Below are 21771 nucleotides of genomic sequence, written 5' to 3'. Positions count from 1 at the left end.
CTATGCCCAGGGGTGCCCCAGACATGCCCAGGGGTGCCCAGCTGTGCCCAAATGTGCCCCAGCTGTGCCCAGCTGTATCTCGGGTGCACCTCAGGTGTGTCCAGATATGCCCCAGGTGTGTCCAGATGTGTACCAGGTGGTGCCCACGTGTGCCCAGCTGCCCCCCAGTGTGCTCCAGGTGTATCTCAGGTGTGCCCAGCTGCCCCCAGCTGTGCCCAGGTGTGTCCCAGCTGTGCCCAGATGTATCTCAGCTGTACCCCAGGTGTGCCCAGGTGTGCCTCAGGTGCCCCCAGGTGCACCCCAGGTGTGCCCAGCTGTGCCCAGGTGTCCCCCAGGGGCGCCCAGGTGTGCCCCAGCTGTGTCCCAGCTGCCCCCAGCTGTGCCCAGGTGTGTCCCAGCTGTGCCCAGATGTATCCCAGGTGTGCGCCAGGTGTGCCCAGCTGGGCCTCAGGTGTGCCCCAGCTGTGCCCCCAAAACAGCAGCAAATCCCCCAAATCCCCCCTAAAACTCCGGGGGTTTCCAGGGAGGATGAGGAGCTGCAGGAGGATCCACAATTCCCATTCTTTACCCCCCCAAACCCCACAGAATTCCTGTGATTTCACCCACAAAAATCCCAAATTTTCCCCAAAAAATCCCCATTTTTTCCCCCAAAATTCACAATTTTTCCCCCAAATCCCCAATTTTTCCCCTAAAATCCCCATTTTCCCCCGCAGGGAGGATGGGGAGCTGGAGGAGGGCGAGCTGGAGGACGATGGGGGCGACGAGGCCCCGGCCCGGCCCCGCTCCCACTCCCAGCAGCACAAACCCCAAATAATCCCCAAATTTTCCCAAAAATTCCCATTTTTACCCCAAAATCCCCCTAAAATCCCCATTTTCCCCCTCAGGGAGGATGGGGAGCTGGAGGAGGGTGAGCTGGAGGACGATGGGGGTGAGGAGGCCCCGGCCCGGCCCCGCTCCCACTCCCGCTCCCGATCCCAGCAGCACAAACCCCAAAAAATCCCCAAATAATCCCCAAATTTTCCCAAAAATTCCCATTTTAACCCCTAAAATCCCCATTTTCCCCTGCAGGGAGGATGGGGAGCTGGAGGAGGGCGAGCTGGAGGACGATGGGGGTGAGGAGGCCCCGTCCCGGCCCCGCTCCCGCTCCCGGTCGCGCTCCCAGCGCGAGCGGCGCCGCAGCGGCTCCGAGGAGGACAAGGCTCACCGGCGGCTGAAGCGCAAGCGCCGCAAGGACAAGGACAAGAGGAGGGCCAAGAAAAAGAGGAAATCCAAGCACAGGGTGGGAATTTCCCGGGATTTGGATTTTTTGGGGGAAATCAAGGGGTTTTACCAATTTTTTCCTGGTTTTTATCATGGAAAAATGGATCAAATCTCGATTTTTTGGTGTTTTAGCGATGGGATTTGGGTGGGAATTCGCCTCAGGTTTCATGGAAAACTTGAGTTTAGTGTTTAATATTTAATATTTATTACTTAGTATTTAATATTCAGTATTTAGTATTTAATATTCAGTATTTAGTATTTAATATTCAGTATTTAATATTTAGTATTTGGAATTCCAGGGGTTGGGATGGAATTCCAGGATTTGGGATGGGAATTCCAGGGGTTGGGAAGGGAATTCCAGGATTTGGGATGGAATTCCAGGGGTTGGGATGGGAATTCCAGGGGTTGGGATGGAATTCCAGGAATTTGGGATGGAATTGCAGGGGTTGGGTTGGAATTCCAGGAATTTGGGATGGAATTGCAGGGGTTGGGTTGGAATTCCAGGGGTTGGCATGGGAATTCCAGGGGTTGGGATGGGAATTCCAGGATTTGGGATGGGAATTCCAGGATTTGGGATGGGAATTCCAGGCTCTGGGGAGGAATTCCAGGCTCTGGGGAGGAATCCCAGGGATTTGGGGAGGATTCCCAGGGCTGACATTCCCGGTTTTCCAGCGGCACGCCTCGTCCAGCGAGGAGCTGTCGGATTTCAGCGACGACTCCGACTACAGCCCCGGGGAGAAGGGACACCGGAAATACCGGGAGTACAGCCCGGGGTACCCGGTGAGAGTCAAACTGGGAGTACTGGGAATGGGTACTGGGAACACTGGGAATGCTGGGAGTGCTGGGAATGGAAACTGGGAACACTGGGAGTACTGGGAGTACAGCCCCGGGGAGAAGGGACACCGGAAATACCGGGAGTACAGCCCGGGGTATCCCGTGAGTGTTAAACTGGGAACACTGGGAGTGCTGGGAATGGAAACTGGGAACACTGGGAATGCTGGGAGTACAGCCCCGGGGAGAAGGGACACTGCAAATACCGGGAGTACAGCCCGGGGTACCCGGTGAGAGTCAAACTGGGAACACTGGGAGTGCTGGGAATGGAAACTGGGAACACTGGGAATGCTGGGAATGGAAACTGGGAACACTGGGAATAATCCCAGGGAAATCCTGGGAATTCCTCATCCCAAGCTCTGCCATCCCATTCCCAGTCCCACCAGTACTCCCAGTTGCCCCAGAATGAGCATTCCAAGGTAATAAAACCCAGGAATTTTGGGAATTCCTCATCCCAGTCTCTCCCATCCCATTCCCAGTCCCACCAGTACTCCCAGTTGCTCCGGAAGGGGCACCCCAAGGGAATAAAACCCAGAAATTTTGGGGAATTTTTGGGGAATTCTGGATCCCAACCTCTCGCTGTCCATTCCCAGTCCCACCAGTACTCCCAGTTGCCCTGGAAGGGGCACCCCAAGGCAATAAAACCCGAGAATTTTGGGGAATTTGGGGGAATTTTTGGGAATTCCTCATCCCAGTCTCTCCCACCCCGTTCCCAGTCCCACCAGTACTCCCAGTTGGCCCGGGAGGGGCACCCCAAGGGATTAAAACCTGGGAATTTGGGGGAATTTGGGGGAATTTTTGGGAATTCCTCATCCCAGTCTCTCCCACCCCGTTCCCAGTCCCACCAGTACTCCCAGTTGCCGCGGAAGGGGCACCCCAAGGGATTAAAACCCGGAAATTTTGGGGAATTTCTCATTCCAGTCTCTCCTATCCCATTCCCAGTCCCACCAGTACTCCCAGTTGCCCTGGAAGGGGCACCCCAAGGGAATAAAACCCAGGAATTTTGGGGAATTTTGGGGAATTCTGGGGAATTTTTGGGAATTTGTCATCCCAACCTCTCCCACCCCATTCCCAGTCCCACCAGTACTCCCAGTTGCCGCGGAAGGGGCACCCCAAGGGGGACCCCAAGGGCTACGGGGGCTCCTTCGAGGAGTTCGAGCCCGAGGAGTTCGGGCCCTTCGAGGCCGAGGAGGAGGAGGAGGCGCCCAAGGAGGAGCTGGACGATTTCTGCAAGGAGCTGAGCCAGTACCGGCGCTCCAAGGAGGGCGGGCACCGGGCCCGAGGTACGGCAGCCGGGGCTTAGTGCCCGCTGGGGTTCATTTCCTGGTGTTTATTTCCCAGTGTTTATTTCATTTCCCCATGTTTAGTTAATTTCCCGATGTTTATTTTTATTTTCCGGTGTTGTTTATTTCCTGGTGTTTATTTTCATTTCCCGTGTTTAGTTTATTTCCCGGTGTTTGTTTTTATTTCCCGGTGTTTATTTCATTTCCCGGTGTTTATTTCCTGGTGTTTATTTCATTTCCCGGTGTTTCTCTCTCTCTCTCCCAGGGCAGGGTTCCCAGGGGGTTCCCGGGAGGGTTCCCAGTGTTCATTTCATTGCTTGGTGTTTATTTTCATTTCCCGGTGTTTATTTTCATTTCCCGGTGTTTATTTCCCGGTGTTTATTTCCCTTTCCCGGTGTTTATTTCCCAGTGTTAATTTCCCGGTGTTTATTTCCATTTCCCAGTGTTTATTTCCCGGTGTTTATTTTCATTTCCCGGTGTTTATTTCATTTCCCGGTGTTTATTTCCCGGTGTTTATTTCATTTCCCGGTGTTTATTTCCTGGTGTTTATTTCATTTCCCGGTGTTTCTCTCTCTCTCTCCCAGGGCAGGGTTCCCAGGGGGTTCCCGGGAGGGTTCCCAGTGTTCATTTCATTTCCTGGTGTTTATTTTCATTTCCCGGTGTTTATTTCCCAGTGTTTATTCCCCAGTGTTGTGTATTTCCTGGTGTTTATTTCCTGGTGTTTGTTTTCATTTCCCAGTGTTTATTTCCCAGTGTTTATTTCATTTCCTGGTGTTTATTTCCCAGTGTTGTTTATTTCCCGGTGTTTATTTCACAGTGTTTCTTTCATTTCCCTGTGTTTATTTCCCGATGTTTATTTCCCGGTGTTTATTTCCATTTCCTGGTGTTTATTTCCATTTCCCAGTGTTTATTTCCATTTCCCGGTTTATTTTCATTTCACGGTGTTTATTTCATTTCCCGGTGTTTATTTTCCTTTCCCGGTGTTTATTTCCATTTCCCGGTGTTTATTTTCATTTCCCGTGTTTAGTTTATTTCCCGGTGTTTATTTTCATTTCTCGTGTTTAGTTTATTTCCCGGTGTTTATTTTTATTTCCCGGTGTTTATTTTTATTTCCCGGTGTTTATTTCATTTCCCGGTGTTTATTTTTATTTCCTGGTGTTTATTTCATTTCCCGGTGTTTATTTCCCGGTGTTTATTTCATTTCCCGGTGTTTATTTCCTGGTGTTTATTTCATTTCCCGGTGTTTCTCTCTCTCTCTCCCAGGGCAGGGTTCCCAGGGGGTTCCCGGGAGGGTTCCCAGTGTTCATTTCATTGCCTGGTGTTTATTTTCATTTCCCGGGGTTTATTTCCTGGTGTTTATTTCATTTCCTGGTGTTTATTTCCCAGTGTTGTTTATTTCCCGGTGTTTATTTCACAGTGTTTCTTTCATTTCCCTGTGTTTATTTCCCGATGTTTATTTCCCGGTGTTTATTTCCATTTCCTGGTGTTTGTTTCCATTTCCCGGTGTTTATTTCCATTTCCCGGTGTTTATTTCCATTTCCCGGTGTTTATTTCCATTTCCCAGTGTTTATTTCATTTCCCGGTGTTTATTTCCATTTCCCGGTGTTTATTTTCCTTTCCCGGTGTTTATTTTCCTTTCCCGGTGTTTATTTCCATTTCCCGGTGTTTATTTTCCTTTCCCGGTGTTTATTTTCCTTTCCCGGTGTTCATTTTCATTTCCCGGTGTTGTTTATTTCCCGGTGTTTATTTTCATTTCCCGTGTTTAGTTTATTTCCCGGTGTTTATTTTCATTTCCCGTGTTTAGTTTATTTCCCGGTGTTTATTTCATTTCCCGTGTTTAGTTTATTTCCCGGTGTTTATTTCATTTCCCGGTGTTTGTTTTTATTTCCCGGTGTTTATTTCATTTCCCAGTGTTTATTTCCTGGTGTTTATTTCATTTCCCAGTGTTTCATTCTCTCCCAGGGCAGGGTTCCCAGGGGGTTCCCGGGAGGGTTCCCAGTGTTCATTTCATTGCCTGGTGTTTATTTTCATTTCCCAGTGTTTATTTTCATTTCCCGGTGTTTATTTTCATTTCCCGGTGTTTATTTCCCAGTTTATTTCCCTTTCCCGGTGTTTATTTCCCAGTGTTAATTTCCCGGTGTTTATTTCCATTTCCCAGTGTTTATTTCCCGGTGTTTATTTTCATTTCCCGGTGTTTATTTCCATTTCCCGGTGTTTTATTTCCATTTCCCGGTGTTTATTTCCCTTTCCCGGTGTTCATTTCCCGGTGTTTATTTTATCTCTCACTGTTTCTCTCTCTCTCTCCGCCAGGCCGGGGGTCCCGGGGGGGCTCCCGCAGTTCCCGGTGTTTATTTCCCAGTGTTTATTTCCCTTCCCCAGTGTTTATTTCCCGGTGTTTATTTCATTTCCCGGTGTTCATTTCCCGCTGTTTCTCTCCCCCAGGCCGGGGGTCCCGGGGGGGCTCCCGCGGTTCCCGGTGTTTATTTCCCTTTCCCGGTGTTTATTTCCATTTCCCGGTGTTTATTTCATTTCCCGGTGTTTATTTCATTTCCCGGTGTTCATTTCCCAGTGTTTTTCTCTCTCTCCCAGGCCGGGGGTCCCGGGGGGGCTCCCGCGGTTCCCGGTGTTTATTTCCCTTTCCCGGTGTTCATTTCCCGGTTTATTTCCCTTTCCCGGTGTTCATTTCCCAGTTTATTTCCCTTTCCCGGTGTTTATTTCATTTCCCGCTGTTTCTCTCTCTCTCCCAGGCCGGGGGTCCCGGGGGGGCTCCTGCGGTTCCCGGTGTTCATTTCCCGGTGTTTATTTCATTTCCCGGTGTTTCTCTCTCACTCTTTCTCTCTCTCTCTGCCAGGCCGGGGGTCCCGGGGGGGCTCCCGCGGTTCCCGATGTTTATTTCCCGGTGGTTATTTTCATTTCCCGGTGTTTATTTCATTTCCCACTGTTTCTCTCTCTGCCAGGCCGGGGGTCCCGGGGGGGCTCCCGCGGTTCCCGGTGTTCATTTCCCGGTTTATTTTCATTTCCCGGTGTTCATTTCCCGGTTCATTTCCCTTTCCCGGTGTTCATTTCCCGGTTTATTTCCCTTTCCCGGTGTTTATTTCATTTCCCACTGTTTCTCTCTCTGCCAGGCCGGGGGTCCCGGGGGGGCTCCCGCGGTTTCCGGGGCCGCGGGCGGGGCCCGGGGCGGGGCCGGGGGCTGGGCCGGGGCCGGGGCCGCGCCCGCAGCGACCCCGAGGATGAGGAGGAGCCCTTCGAGGAGGAGATGGAGGTGAGCGCCGCCGGGAATGCTGGGGATCCCTCAGGGAATTCTGAGCCTGTCCCGGGGAATTCTGAGCCTGTCCTGGGGAATTCTGAGCCTCTCCCGGGGAAATCCGGGAATTCTGAGCCTGTCCCAGGAATCCTGGGAATTCTGAGCCTGTCCTGGGGAATTCTGAGCCTGTCCCGGGGGAATCCCAGGAATTCTGAGCCTGTCCTGGGATATTCCCGAGGGAATTCTGAGCCTGTCCTGGGATATTCCCGAGGGAATTCTGAGCCTGTCCTGGGATATTCCCGAGGGAATTCTGAGCCTGTCCTGGGGTTTGGGAATCCCCAGGGAATTCTGAGCCTGTCCCAGGAATCCTGGGAATTCTGAGCCTGTCCTGGGGAATTCTGAGCCTGTCCCAGGGAATCCCGGGAATTCTGAGCCTGTCCTGGGATATTCCCGAGGGAATTCTGAGCCTGTCCTGAGGTTTGGGAATTCCAGGAATTCCCCAGGGAATTCTGAGCTTGTCCTGGGGAATTTTGAGCCTGTCCCAGAGGAATTCCAGGAATTCTGAGCCTGTCCCAGGGAATTCCGGGAATTCTGAGCCTGTCCTGGGCTTCTGATCCTTCCTGGGATTCCCATCCCAAGATTCCTGAAGGAATTCTGGACTTTTCCTGGGTTCTGATCCAATTCTGACCCAATCCCGGGGTTCCCATCCCCGAAGGTGAGCCTGGAATTCCGGGATGTTCCGCAGGGAATTCCAGAGGTTCTGACCCAATCCTGGGCTTCCCATCCCAACATTCCAACCCCATCCCACGATTCCCGCCCCATCCCGGGTTCCTGAGGGAATTCCAGCCCCGTCCCGGGCTCCGACCGGACGCGATTCCCTCGGAATTCCCACGGAATTCCCACGGAATTCCCGTTTTTCCCAGTACTGCGACCCCGAGGAGCCGCTGGGCGACGACGACTTCGACGACTACGCCAAGGAACTGTCGCAGTACCGGCGCAGCAAGGAGCGGGGCCGCGGTGAGAGAGGGGGGATCCAGGCCAGGTCCGGCCTAAATCCAGCCTGAATTCCAGCCTAAATCCCAGACTAAATCTCAGCCCAAATTCCAGATTAAATCCAGCCCAAATCCCAGCCCAAATCCCAGCCCAATTCATCAGTCCAGGCCTGGAGCGGGGCCGCGGTGAGAGAGGGGGAGATCCAGCCCAGATCCAGCCTAAATCCCAGCCTAAATCCCAGCCTAAATCCCAGCCCAAATCCCAGCCTAAATCCCAGCCTAAATCCAGTTTAAATCCCAGCCCAAATCCCAGACTAAATCCCAGACTAAATCCAGCCCAAATCATCAGCCCAGGCCTGGAGCAGGGCCACGGTGAGAGAGAAGGATCCAGCCTAAATCCCAGCCTATATCCCAGCCCAAATCCCTGCCCAAATCCCAGCCTAAATCCCAGCCTGAATTCCAGCCCAAACCCCAGCCCAAATCCAGCCCAAATCCCAGCCTAAATCCCAATTCCAAAATCCCCAGTTCCCAAATTCCCAATTCCTAATTCCCAATTCCCCAATCCCAATTCCCCTATTCCCATTCCCAGGCCGTGGCCGGGGTCCCCGTGGTCCCCGCGGGGGCCGAGGCAGCAAGGGACCGGGGCCAGGGCTGGATCTGGGAATTCCCACCCCAAATCCCAAATCCCAATTCCCAAATTCCCAAATCCCCAAATTCCCAAATCCCCAATCCCAAACCCCAACCCAGTTCCCAATCCCCAATCCCAATTCCCATTCCCGTTCCCAGGCCGTGGCCGGGGTCCCTGTGGTCCCCGCGGGGGCCGGGGCAGCAAGGGCCCGGGGCTGGATCTGGGAATTCCCACCCCAAATCCCAATCCCAAATCCCGAATCCCAAATCCCAAATCCCAATCCCAAATCCCAATCCCAAATTCCCAATTCCCAATCCCCAATTCCCATTCCCAGGCCGTGGCCGGGGTCCCCGTGGTCCCCGCGGGGGCCGGGGCAGCAAGGGGCCGGGGCTGGATTTGGGAATTCCCACCCCAAATCCCAAATCCCCAAATTGCAATTCCCAAATCCCCAATTCCCAAATCCCAATTCCCAAATTCCCAATCCCAAATCCCCAATTCCCAATCCCAATCCCAAATCCCAATTCCCAATTCCCCAATTCCCGTTCCCAGGCCGTGGCCGGGGTCCCCGTGGTCCCCGCAGGGGCCGGGCCCGGGGCCGGGGCTGGATCTGGGAATTCCCACCCCAAATCCCAATCCCAAATCCCAATTCCCAAATTCCCAAATCCCAAATTCCCAATCCTCAATTCCCAAATTCCCATTCACAGGCCGTGGCCGGAGTCCCCGTGGTCCCCGCGGGGGCCGGGGCAGCAAGGGCCCGGGGCCAGGGCTGGATCTGGGAATTCCCACCCCAAATCCCAATCCCAAATTCCCAAATCCCAAATCCCAAAATTCCCAAATCCCCAATCCCAAACCCCAATCCCAATCCCCAATTCCCAATTCCCCAATTCCAATTCCCGTATTCTCGTTCCCAGGCTGTGGCTGGGGGTCCCTGTGGTCCCCGCGGGGGCCGGGGCTGCAAGGGGCCGGGGCTGGATCTGGGAATTCCCAAATTCCCAATCCCAAATCCCAGATTCCCAAATCCCCAAATTCCCAAATCCCCAAATTCCCAAATCCCAATCCCAAACTCCCAATTCCCCAATCCCAAATTCCCAATCCCCAATTCCCATTCCCAGGCCGTGGCCGGGGTCCCCGTGGTCCCCGCGGGGGCCGGGGCAGCAAGGGCCCGGGGCTGGATCTGGGAATTCCCAAATCCCAATCCCAAATTCCCAAATCCCAAATTCCCCAAATTCCCATTCCCAGGGCGTGGCCGGGGTCCCCGTGGTCCCCGCGGGGGCCGGGGCAGCAAGGGGCCGGGACCGGGGCCGGGGCCGGGGCCGGGCCGGGGCCGGGGCCGCGGCCGCAGCGCGATGGGCAAGGGCGGCAGCCACGACGACGACGACTTCTACGACGAGGACATGGGGGTGAGCCCTGAAACCCCCCTGGGATCCCCAAAATCCCACTGGGATCCTCAAAACCCCCCCTGGGATCCCCAAAATCCCACTGGGATCACCAAAAACTCCTCTGGAATTCACAAAAATCCCCCCTGGGATCCACAAAATCCCCCTGGGATCCCCAAAAACCCCCCTGAGATCCCCAAAATCCCCCTGAAATTCACAAAACTCCCCTGGGATCCCCAAAAACTCCCCTGGGATGCACCGAAATCCCACTGGGATCCACAAAATCCCCCTGGGATCCACAAAATCCTCCTGAAATTCACAAAAATCCCCCTGGGATCCACAAAAATTCCCCTGGAATTCACAAAAATCCCCCTGGGATCCACAGAAATTCCCCTGGAATTCACAGAAATTCCCCTGGGATCCCCAAAATCCCACTGGGATCCCCCCAACATCCCCCTGGGATCCCCCAAAAATCCCCCCAGGATCCCCCAAAATCCCCCTGGGATCCCCAGAAATCCCTCTGGAATCCCCAGAAATCCCATTTTCCCCCCATTTATTTCCAATATTTTCCCATTTTTTCCCATTTTTCCCATTTTTTCCCATTTTTTCCCGTTTTCCCAGGACGGGGGCGGGTACCGGCGGGAGGACAAGGCTCACCTGCCCTCGGACAAGAAGGGGAAGGTGATCTGCAAGTACTTCGTGGAGGGCAGGTGCACCTGGGTAAGGAACCGCACCTGGGCACACCTGGGGCACACCTGGGCACACCTGGGGCATACCTGGGCACACCTGGGACACACCTGGGCACAGCTGGGGCACACCTGGGCACAGCTGGGCATACCTGGGGCACACCTAGGCATACCTGGGCACACCTGGGCACAGCTGGGCACACCTGGGGCACACCTGGGCATACCTGGACACAGCTGGGACACACCTGGACACAGCTGGGACACACCTGGGCACAGCTGGGCATACTTGGGGCACACCTAGGCATACCTGGGCACACCTGGGGCACACCTGGGCATACCTGGGCACACCTGGGACACACCTGAGATACACCTGGGCACACCTGGGGCACACCTGGGCACACCTGGGACACACCTGGACACAGCTGGGCATACCTGGGGCACACCTGGGCACACTTAGGCGTACCTGGGGTACACCTGGGCACACCTGGGGCACACCTAGGCATACCTGGGCACACCTGGGGCACACCTGGGCACACCTGGGACACACCTGGGCGCACCTGGGCACACCTGGGGCATAGCTGGGCACAGCTGGGCATACCTGGGGCACACCTGGGCACAGCTGGGACACACCTGAGATACACCTGGGCACACCTGGGGCACATCTGGACACACCTGGGCACACGTGGGACACACCTGAGCACACCCGGGTCACAGCTGTCCCTCCCCTGTCCCTCCCCTGTCCCCACCTGTCCCTCCCCTGTCTCTCACCTGTCCCCACCTGTCTCACCTGTCCCCACCTGTCCCTCCCCTGTCTCTCACCTGTCTCACCTGTCCCCACCTGTCCCCCCGCAGGGTGACCACTGTAACTTCAGCCACGACATCGAGCTGCCCAAGAAGCGCGAGCTCTGCAAGTTCTACATCACGGGGTACTGCGCGCGGGCCGAGAGCTGCCCCTACATGCACGATATCCTGCCTAAACCCGGCCTAAACCGGGCTAAACCCGGGCTGAACCCCGCCTAAACCTGGGCTGAGCCCCGCCTAAACCTGGGCTGAGCCCCGCCTAAACCTTCCCTGAAACTGCCCCCGAGAGCTGCCCCTACATGCACGATATCCTGCCTAAACCCGGCCTAAACCGGGCTAAACCCGGGCTGAACCTGGGCTCAAACCTTCCCTGAAACCCGGCCCAAACCTTCCCTGAAACTGCCCCCGAGAGCTGCCCCTACATGCACGATATCCTGCCTAAACCGGGCTGAACCTGGCCTAAACCCCGCCTAAACCCTGCCTAAACCTGGGCTGAACCCTGCCTAAACCTGGGCTGAACCCCGCCTAAACCTGGGCTAAGCCTGGGCTGAACCCCACCCAAACCTTCCCTGAAACTGCCCCCGAGAGCTGCCCCTACATGCACGATATCCTGCCTAAACCCGGCCTAAACCCAGCCTAAAACCGGGCTAAACCCGGGCTGAACCTGGGCTCAAACCTTCCCTGAAACCCCGCCCAAACCTTCCCTGAAACTGCCCCCGAGAGCTGCCCCTACATGCACGATATCCTGCCTAAACCGGGCCTAAACCGGGCTGAACCCCGCCTAAAACCGGGCTGAACCCCACCTAAACCTGGGCTGAACCCCGCCCAAACCTTCCCTGAAACTGCCCCCGAGAGCTGCCCCTACATGCACGATATCCTGCCTAAACCCGGCCTAAACCGGGCTGAACCCGGCCTAAAACCGGGCTGAACCCCGCCTAAACCTGGGCTGAACCTGGGCTGAACCTGGCCTAAACCTGGGCTGAGCCTGGGCTCAAACCTTCCCTAAAACTGCCCCGGAGAGCTGCCCCTACATGCACGATATCCTGCCTAAACCCGGCCTAAACTGGGCTGAACCCGGGATAAACCCGGCCTAAACCTGGGCTGAACCCGGGCTGAACCCGGCCTAAACCTGGGCTGAACCCGGCCCAAAACTTCCCTGAAACTGCCCCCGAGAGCTGCCCCTACATGCACGATATCCAGCCTAAACCCGGCCCTAAGCTCAGCCTAATCCGGGTTTTTGAATCCCGGGTTATTCCTGGGATATTCCTGGGTTCTCCTTGATGGTTAGCTGCCCTAAAATGAGCTTAAACCAGGTTAAAATCAGCCTTAAATCACCCTAAAACCACCTTAAGCTCAGCCTAAACTCAGCCTAAGCTCAGCCTAAGCTCAGCCTAATCCGGGTTTTTGAATCCCTGGATATTCCTGGGATATTCCTGGGTTCTCCTTGATGGTCAGCTGCCCTAAAACGAGCTTAAACCCGGGTTAAAATCAGCCTTAAATCACCCTAAAACCACCCTAAACCCTCCCTAAGCTCAGCCTAAGCTCAGCCTAAGCTGAGTTTTTGAATCCTGGGTTATTCCTGGGACATTCCTGGGTTTTCCTCGATGTCCAACCCAGTCTGAATCTGCCCTAAAACGAGCTTAAACCCAGGTTAAAATCAGCCCTAAATCACCCTAAAACCGCCCTAAACCCTCCCTAAGCTCAGCCTAAGCTGGGTGTTTGAATCCCGGGTTATTCCTGGGGCATTCCTGGGTTTTCCTCGATGTCCAACCCTAAAACCAGCCTAAAAACCAGCCCCAAACTGCCCTAAACCCGGCCTGAGCCCTCCCTGAGCCCGGCCTAGGGCGGGCGGCGCGTTCCGGAAGGTTCCTTGACGCCCCCACGGGATTTCCCGTGCAAGCTGTTCCACACCACCGGGCTCTGCATCAACGGCGACGACTGCATGTTCTCCCACGCGCCGCTCTGCGACGAGACACGGCAGCTGCTCGACAAGGTAACGCACCTGGGCACACCTGGGCACACCTGGGGGCACAGCTGGGCACACCTGGGCACACACGTTCTCGCACGCGCCGCTCTGCGACGAGACACGGCAGCTGCTCGACAAGGTAACGCACCTGGGCACACCTGGGCACACCTGGGGGCACACCTGGGATACACCTGGGCACACCTGGGCACACCTGGGCACACCTGGGCACAGCTGGGCACGGCTAGGATACACCTGGGCACACCTGGGCACACCTTGGCACAGCTGGGCACACACGTTCTCGCACGCGCCGCTCTGCGACGAGACACGGCAGCTGCTCGACAAGGTAACGCACCTGGGCACACCTGGGGGCACACCTGGATCCTGTCCAAATCACACCTGGGCACACACGTTCTCGCACACGCCGTTCTGTGACGAGACACGGCAGCTGCTGGACAAGGTAACGCACCTGGGCACACCTGGGCACACCTGGGTACACCTGGGCGCACCTGGGCAGGGCTAGGGTACACCTGGGCACAGCTGGTGTGTGTGACATGGCTGGGGGCACACCTGGGCACACGTGAGCACACCTGGGCATGGCTAGGATACAGCTGGGCACACCTGTGGGCACCTGCCCAAATCACACCCATTTAACCCTTCCCTCCCCAGATGCTGGCGGAGGACGCGGAGGCGGGCGCAGTCTATCCCAGTCCATCCCAGTCCATCCCAGTTTACCCAGTTTAACCCTTCCCTCCCCAGATGCTGGCGGAGGACGCGGAGGCGGGCGCAGTCCCTGATGGTTTATCCCAGTTTATTCCATCCCAATTGACTCCAGTCCATCCCAGTTTGCCCAGTTTACCCAGTTTAACCCTTTCCTCCCCAGATGCTGGCCCAGGACACGGAGGAGGGCGCAGTCTATCCCAGTCCATCCCAGTACATCCCAGTCCATCCCAGTGTGCCCAGTTTAACCCTTTCCCCCCCAGATGCTGGCGGAGGACACGGAGGCGGGCGCAGTCCCTGACCCCAGTTTAACCCAGTTGATCCCAGTTTAGTCCATCCCAGTCAGTCCCAGTCCATCCCAGTGGATCCCAGTGGATCCCAGTCCATCCCAGTCCATCCCAGTTCCCCCAGTTTGACCCATTTAACCCTTTCCCCCCAGATGCTGGCGGAGGACGCGGAGGCGGGCGCAGTCTATCCCAGTCCATCCCAGTCCATCCCAGTTTACCCAGTTTAACCCTTTCCCCCCAGATGCTGGCGGAGGACGCGGAGGCGGGCGCGCAGGACGAGAAGGAGCTGCAGGAGCTGCGCAAGCAGGGCATCGACCCCCTGCCCAAACCCCCCCCGGGCGTGGGGCTGCTGCCCACCCCCCCCCGGCCCCCCTCCCCCCCCCGCGGGCTGCCCCTCCCCCCCGGGCCGCCCCCCCTGCCCCTCCCCCCGCCCCTGGAGCCCCCCCAGGACCCCTTCAAGAAGATTCCGTCGCTCTTCGAGATCGTGGTGCGGCCCACGGGGCAGCTGGCCGAGAAACTGGGCGTCAGGTGAGCACACCTGGGCACAGCTGGGCACACCTGGGGCACACCTGGGGCACCTGGGCACAGCTGGGGGGCAGGGGAGGGCACCCACAGGGCAGCTGGCCGAGAAACTGGGCGTCAGGTGAGCGCACCTGGGCACACCTGGGGCACCTGGGCACTCCTGGGGGCACCTGGGCACAGCTGGGGGGGCAGGGGGACACACCTGGGGGCACCTGGGCACACCTGGGGGGCTGGGGAACACACCTGGGCACAGCTGGGGGCACCTGGGGGCACCTGGGGGCACACCTGGGCACTCCTGGGGGGCAAGGGAACACACCTGGGGGCACCTGGGCACACCTGGGGGCACAGCTGGGCACTCCTGGAGGGCAAGAGAACACACCTGGGCACACCTGGGGGCGCCTGGGCACACCTGGGCAATCCTGGGGCTCACGGGAACACACCTGGGCACACCTGGGGGCAATTTCCCCCCTTTTATTCCCATTTTCATTCCAAATTTCCCCATTTTTGTACCCAAATTCCCCATTTTTTCCCATTTTCCCCCATTGTCCCCATTTTCACCCCAATTTCCCCCCATTTTTTCCCATTTTTCCCCCAATTTTCCCCATTTTCACTCCAATTTTCCTCTTTTTTCCCATTTCCTCCCATTTTTTCCCATTTCCCCCCCCATTTTTCCCATTTCCCCCCCAATTTTCCCTATTTTTCCCATTTTCATTCCCCTTTTTTCCCATTTCCCCCCCATTTTTTCCCATTTTCCCCCATTTTTTCCCATTTTCCCCCCATTTTTTCCCAATTTCCCCCCATTTTTTCCCATTTTCCCCCCTTTTTCCCATTTTCCCCCAATTTTCCCTGTTTTTCCCATTTTCCCCCCATTTTTTCCCAATTTCCCCCCATTTTTTCCCAATTTCCCCCCATTTTCCCACTTTCCCCCCAATTTTCCCGTTTCTCCCTCTTTTCCAGGCACCCCGGGCCGCCCCCCCCCGCGCTTCCCGGGCCCCCCCGGGGCGCCGCCCCTCCCCCACCCGGAGCTGGGTCCGGGGCCCCCCCTGGGGGGGTTCGAGGAGCCGCCCCTCCCCCACCCGGGGCTGCCCCCCCCGGGCCCGCCCTTCTACGAGGGGGGGGGAGGGGCGTTCTACCCCCCGGAGGGGCTGGAGATGGAGCCCCCCCCCGGGGGGGAGGGGCCAGGTGAGCCGGGGGAGGGGCACCGGGCTGGGGGAGGGGCACCCGGGCTGGGGGAGGGGCCGGGGAGGGGATATTGGGTGGGGGGGGGAAGGGAAAATTCGGGGAAATTTGGGGTGGGGGAGCCCCAAATCTCCCCTTCCCACCCCAAATCTCCCATTTCCACCCCAAATTCCCCTTCCCTACCCCAAACTCCCCCATTTCCCCCCAATAATTCCCATTTCCACCCCAAATTCCCCCTCCCTACCCCAAACTCCCCCATTTCCCCCCAATAATTCCCATTTCCACCCCAAATTCCCCCTCCCTACCCCAAACTCCCCCATTTCCCCCCAATAATTCCCATTTCCCCCCCAAACTCCCCAATTTCCACCCCAAATCTCCAATTTCCCCCCCAAACTCCCCCATTTCCCCCCCAAATCTTCAATTTTCCCCCCAATAATTCCCATTTCCCCCCCAAACTCCCCCATTTCCCCCCCAAACTCCCCTTTTCCCCCCAAACTCCCCCATTTCCCCCCCAATAATTCCCATTTCCCCCCAATAATCCCCATTTCCCCCCAATAACTCCCATTTCCACCCCAAACTCCCCCATTTTTCCCCCAAACTCCCCCATTTCTCCCCCAAATTCCCCAATTTCCACTCCAATAATTCCCATTTCCACCCCAAATCTCCAATTTTCCCCCCAATAATCCCCATTTCCACCCCAAATCTCCAATTTTGCCCCCCAATAATCCCCTTCCCCTCCCCCCCAGACGATTTCGGCTCCTACGCTCCGGCCGAGGCTCCCGGGGGGGACGCTCTGTTCCCGGAGGGGTCTCTGGAGGCCGAGGGCGCCGCGGGGCCGGCCGGGGGTCCCGGGGGTCCCGGGGGTCCCGGGGGTCCCGTGCCCGAGTTCCTGCCCTCGGGGGCGCAGCGCGCGCTCTTCCTGCGCATCCGCCACAAGCAGCGCCCCGAGGAGCGCGCGCGGCGCGGCGGGGACGGCGCCCGCGGGGACCGCGAGCACGACGAGGGTGAGTCGGTCAGGAGCCCCAAAAATCCACAGAATGAGCCCAAAACATCCCCTGAACAGGCCCAAAACATCCCCTGAACGGCCCCAGAATGAGCCCAAAACATCCCCTGAACGAGCCCCAAAACATCCCCTGAACGGGCCCCAGAATGAGCCCAAAACATCCCCTGAATGAACCCTGAAAATGCCAATCCTGAGCCCAAAAATCCCATCCTGACAGGGAGCACGACCAGGGTGAGTCGGTCAGGAGAGCCAGAATGGCCCCAAAACATCCCCTGAACGGGCCCAAAACATCCCCTGAATGAGCCCCAAAACATCCCCTGAACGGGCCCAAAACATCCCCTGAACGGGCCCAAAACATCCCCTGAATGAGCCCCAAAACATCCCCTGAACGGGCCCCAAAACATCCCCAGAATGAGCCCAAAACATCCCCTGAATGAACCCTGAAAATGTCAATCCTGAGCCCAAAACATCCCCTGAACGAGCCCCAAAACACCCCCTGAACAGACCCCAGAATGAGCCCAAAACATCCCCTGAATGAGCCCAGAATGAGCCCAGAATGAGCCCAAAACATCCCCAAAACGAGTCCTGAAAATCCCCTGAATGAACCCCAAAAATCTCCAGAATGAGCCCCGAAAATGTCCAGAATGAGCCCAAAGCATCCCCAGAATGAGCCCAAAACATCCCCAGAATGAGCCCAAAACATCCCCTGAATGAGCCCAAAGCATCCCCAGAACGAGCCCCAAAAATGCCCAGAACGAGCCCCAAAAATCCCTACAATGAGCCCTGAAAATGCCAATCCTGAGCCCGAAAAAATCCCCAGAACGAGCCCCAAAAATGCCAATCCCGAACCCAAAACTCCCGAGCCCCATTGGGGTGGGATTTATTTTTACTTTTATTTCTATTTTCACCTTTTATTTTTTATTACCTTTCCTTCCCCCGTTTCCCCGCAGGTGACCCGGCGGGTTGGTACTCCAGCGACGACGACGATGGCGGCAGCAGCGTCAGCTCCATCCTGCGCTCTCTGCGCCAGCAGAGCTCGGCCCGCGGCCCCGGGGCGGATCCCCCGAGCGACCCCCGCCTGAGCGACCCCCGCCTGCCGAGCGACCCCCGCCTGCCGAGCGACCCCCGCCTGCCGCGCCCCGCCGCGCCCCGGCCCCGCCGAGCCCCGGCCCCGCGACCCCCCGCCTGGCGCGGAGCTGCGAGCCCGCCCCGGAGCCGCCCTCGGACCCGCGCCTGGCGCGCCACGGCCCCCGTCAGGCGGAGCCGGGACCGAGAGCCGGCCCCGCCGAGGATGAGGATGATGATGAAGGCGAGCGCGGCCCGCGGGAGCGGCCGCTGCCCATCCCGCTGGAGGCGGCGCCGGGGCCGCCGCCGCGGGATCCGCGCTGGGAGCTGCGGAGGTTCGCGCACATCCGCAAGGACGTGCGGCTGCTGCGGCCGCCCTGGGCGCGCTCCGTGCTCTGGAGCCCCGAGGATCTCATCCCGCTGCCCGTGCCCAAGCAGGACCTTCCTCCTCCTCCTCCTCCTCCTCCTCCTGCTGCTGCCGCCGCTCCGGGTTCTCTGCCCACCTCCAGCTCCGACCCGCGGCTGGCCCGGCCGCCCTGCGGCCCCTCGGACCCGCGGCAGGCGCGGCCGCTGCCGACCGAGCCTTCCTCATCCTCCTCCTCCTCCTCCTCATCATCGCTGCCCGACTTCGAGCTGCTCTCCAGGATCCTCCAAACTGTCACGGCCTCGGGAGGGGACAAACCCAGCGACCCCCGCGTGAGGAAGGCTCCTCCTCCTCCTCCTCCCGCCGACCCGCGGCTGCAGAAGTCTCTGGAATGTGGAAATCCCCGCGAGGATCCCATCGCCCCCTACGACCCCCGGCTGAGCTGGGGCAGCTCGGGCCAGAGCAGCTCCTCGGTGCTCAGCACCATCAGCCTCTACGACCCGCGGACTCCCAGCTCGGCCAAAGAGCCCCAAAACGAGGGGAATTCCACCCAAAAAGCCCCGGGGGAGGCGCCCAAGGCGGGCAGGGCCAAGGAGGCGCCGCCGTTCTCGCGGCGCTCGGCGCTGGAGGCGCCCGAGGAGCGGGCGGAGCCCACGGACAGGTACAACAGCTACAACCGGCCCCGGGCCAAGCCCCCGGCCCCGGGCGAGGCCGGCAGCGCCCAGCCCGCCCTGCACAACCTGCCCGTGCCCCCCGTGCCCCCCGTGTTCGGCCTGGCCAAGGCCGGAGCCCGCCCGGGCACCGGGAGCCCCTTCCCGGGGGGCAGCCCCGGGCCCGAGCCCCCCGAGGACGGGGGAGGCGACAAAGCCTCGCTCAAGGACGTGTTCAAGGGCTTCGACCCCACGGCCTCGCCCTTCTGCCAGTGAGGGAGGGGTGGGATGGGGCGGGGAGGGGGTGGGGAGGGGTGGAAAGGGGGTGGGGGTGGTTGGAGCGGATGGAGATGGGGGGGGGATGCTGGAAGGCAGCCGAAAGCCAGCCAGGTTTGCTCAAATGTACCCAAAATCTGGCCAGGTCTGCTCAAATTCACCCCAAATCCAGCCAGGTGGGGTTAGATCTGGGCGAAATGTGGTGTGGGCTGCTCAAATCTACCCAAAATCCAGCCAGGTGGGGTTAGGTCTGGGCAAAATCTGGTGTGGGCTGCTCAAATCTACCCAAAATCCAGCCAGGTCTGCTCAAATGCACCCCAAATCCAGCCAGGTCTGCTCAAATGTACCCAAAATCCAGCCAGGTTTGCTCAAATTCACCCCAAATCCAGCCAGGTGGGGTTAGATCTGGGCAAAATGTGGTGTGGGCTGCTTAAATGTACCCAAAATCCAGCCAGGTGGGGTTAGGTCTGGGCAAAATCTGGTGTGGGCTGCTCAAATTCACCCCCAATCCAGCCAGGTCTGCTCAAATTCACCCCAAATCCAGCCAGGTGGGGTTAAATCTGGGCAAAATCTGGTGTGGTGTGCTCAAATTGACCCCAAATCCAGCCAGGTCTGCTCAAATTCACCCCAAATCCAGCCAGGTCTGGTCAATTCATCCCAAAATCCAGCCAGGTGGGGTTAGATCAGGGCAAAATCTGGTGTGGTGTGCTCAAATTCACCCCAAATCCAGCCAGGTCTGCTCAAATGCACCCAAAATCCAGCCAGGTGTGGTTAAATCTGGGCAAAATCTGGTGTGGTGTGCTCAAATGTACCCAAAATCCAGCCAGGTCTGCTCAAAGGCAGCCAAAATCCAGCCAGGTGTGGTTAAATCTGTGCAAAATCTGGTGTGGGCTGCTTAAATTAACCCCAAATCCAGCCAGGTGTGGTTAAATCTGTGCAAAATCTGGTGTGGGCTGCTCAAATTCACCCCAAATCCAGCCAGGTGGGGTTAAAATCCATCTAGATCCACTCAAATCCAGCCAGGTTTGCTCAAATTCACCCAAAATCCACCCAGGTCTGCTGAAATGCACCCAAAATCTGGTCAGGTGTGTCCAAATCTGCCCAAAATCTGATCTGGTGTGGTTAAATTTGCCCAAAATCCAGCCAGGTCTGCTCAAAATGCATCTGGGTCTGCTGAAATCCACCCTAAATTCACCCAAAATTCAGCCAGGTCTGCTCAAAATTCACCTAAATTCACCCAAAATCTGGCCAGGTCTGCCCAAATCTGCCCAAAATCTGGTCAGGTGTGCTCAAAATTCACCCAAATCCACCCAAAATCCACCCAAAATTCAGCCAGGTTGCTCAAAATTCACCCAAAATCCAGCCAGGTCTGCCCAAATCTGCCCCAGTCTGCCCAAAATCCACCCAAAATTCAGCCAGGTCTGCTCAAAATCCACCTGGATCCACTCAAATCCACCCAGGTCTGCCCAAATCTGCCCAAGATCTGGTCAGGTGTGCTCAAAATTCACCCAAATCCACCCAAAATCCACCCAAAATTCAGCCAGGTCTGCTCAAATCCACCCAAATTCACCCAAATCTGCCCAAAATCCACCCAAAATCCAGATGAGTCAGCTCAAAATCCACCCAAATCCACCCAAAATTCACCCAAATCTGCCAAAATCCACCCAAATCCACCCAAATTCCCCCAAATCCACCCAAAATCTGAGGCTGGAGGGAAAAGTTGAGAGAATTTGCACCAAAAAATTGAAATTTAACCCTGGAAAACGGAATGGGAGGCAAATCGAGCCCCAAAAAATCCAAATTGACACCAAAAAAATCCCAAATCCGACCCCAAAAAAATCAAATTTGGTGGGAACCGACCCAAATCCTCCCCCAAAATCCAAATTCATCCCCAAATAATCCCAAATCCGACCTCGAAAAAGCCAAATTCGATCCCAAAATCCCAAATCCGACCCCAAATCCGCCCGATTCAGCCCAAAAATTCCCTCAAAAATCCAAATCCACAAAATCCACCCCCAAAAATCTCCAATTCCACCCCAAAAAAACCCCAAAATTCCCCAAAAAACCCCAAAAATTCCCCGGGAGCAGCCGGAGCCTCGGGCCGGATTTTGGGGCAATTTTGTCCCTTTTTGGGTCCTTCCTCAGCCATAAAAATTGTAAATAAATCCCAAATTCTCCCCAAATTCTCCCCAAATTCTCCCCAAATTCCCGAGGATTTTCCCCTGAGGTGACTTGGGCTCGAAATTCCCGGGTTTTTCCCCAAAAAAATTCCCAATTTTGGGGAAAAAAAACCCAAATTTTGAGGGTTTGAGCAGAAAAAGCCCCAAAATTTGAGGGTTTTGCCCCAAAATTCCCCTCGGTTGTGTTTTTTGCAATGGATTAAATCAAAGATTTTTGGGATTTTGAGGCTCTTGCTCCAATTTTTCTGTGGGAAATGGGAGAAAAAATCATCAAAAATGGTAAAAAATGGGGGAAAATGGCAAAAAAGTGGGGAAAAATGGCACAAAAATGGTAAAAAATGGGGATAAACTGGAAAAAAACGGGACAAAAATGGTAAATAAAGAAAACAACAAAAAATCCCCAAAATCATGGGAAAAAAAAATCAAAATTCAGCTAAAAATGGGCAAAAATCGTGGAG

The 21771-nt window shown here is 56.6% G+C and overlaps 1 protein-coding gene across 1 annotated transcript; it reads left to right on the top strand.

The window, feature by feature from the left end:
- Nucleotides 1–1066: 1066 nt before the first annotated feature.
- ZC3H4 (zinc finger CCCH-type containing 4) lies at nt 1067–19133 on the top strand (the record flags this gene model as incomplete). Its single annotated transcript, XM_084224398.1, is given in 16 exon segments — nt 1067–1279; nt 1933–2040; nt 3167–3374; nt 6500–6639; nt 7545–7638; nt 9481–9641; nt 10239–10337; nt 11156–11267; nt 12988–13097; nt 14316–14561; nt 14674–14717; nt 15554–15566; nt 15568–15778; nt 16522–16779; nt 17729–18255; nt 18258–19133. Coding segments are annotated over 16 exon segments (3420 nt in total), but the record flags the coding sequence as incomplete, so codon positions are not given.
- Between the last annotated feature and the right edge of the window lie 2638 nt (nt 19134–21771).

This window comes from Fringilla coelebs, assembly GCF_963513975.1.
Source record: "Fringilla coelebs genome assembly, chromosome: 37".
Classification (NCBI taxonomy): Eukaryota; Metazoa; Chordata; class Aves; order Passeriformes; family Fringillidae; genus Fringilla; species Fringilla coelebs.
The sequence above is the reverse complement of the archived record's forward strand: the minus strand, read 5'-3'. Positions and strand labels throughout refer to the sequence as shown.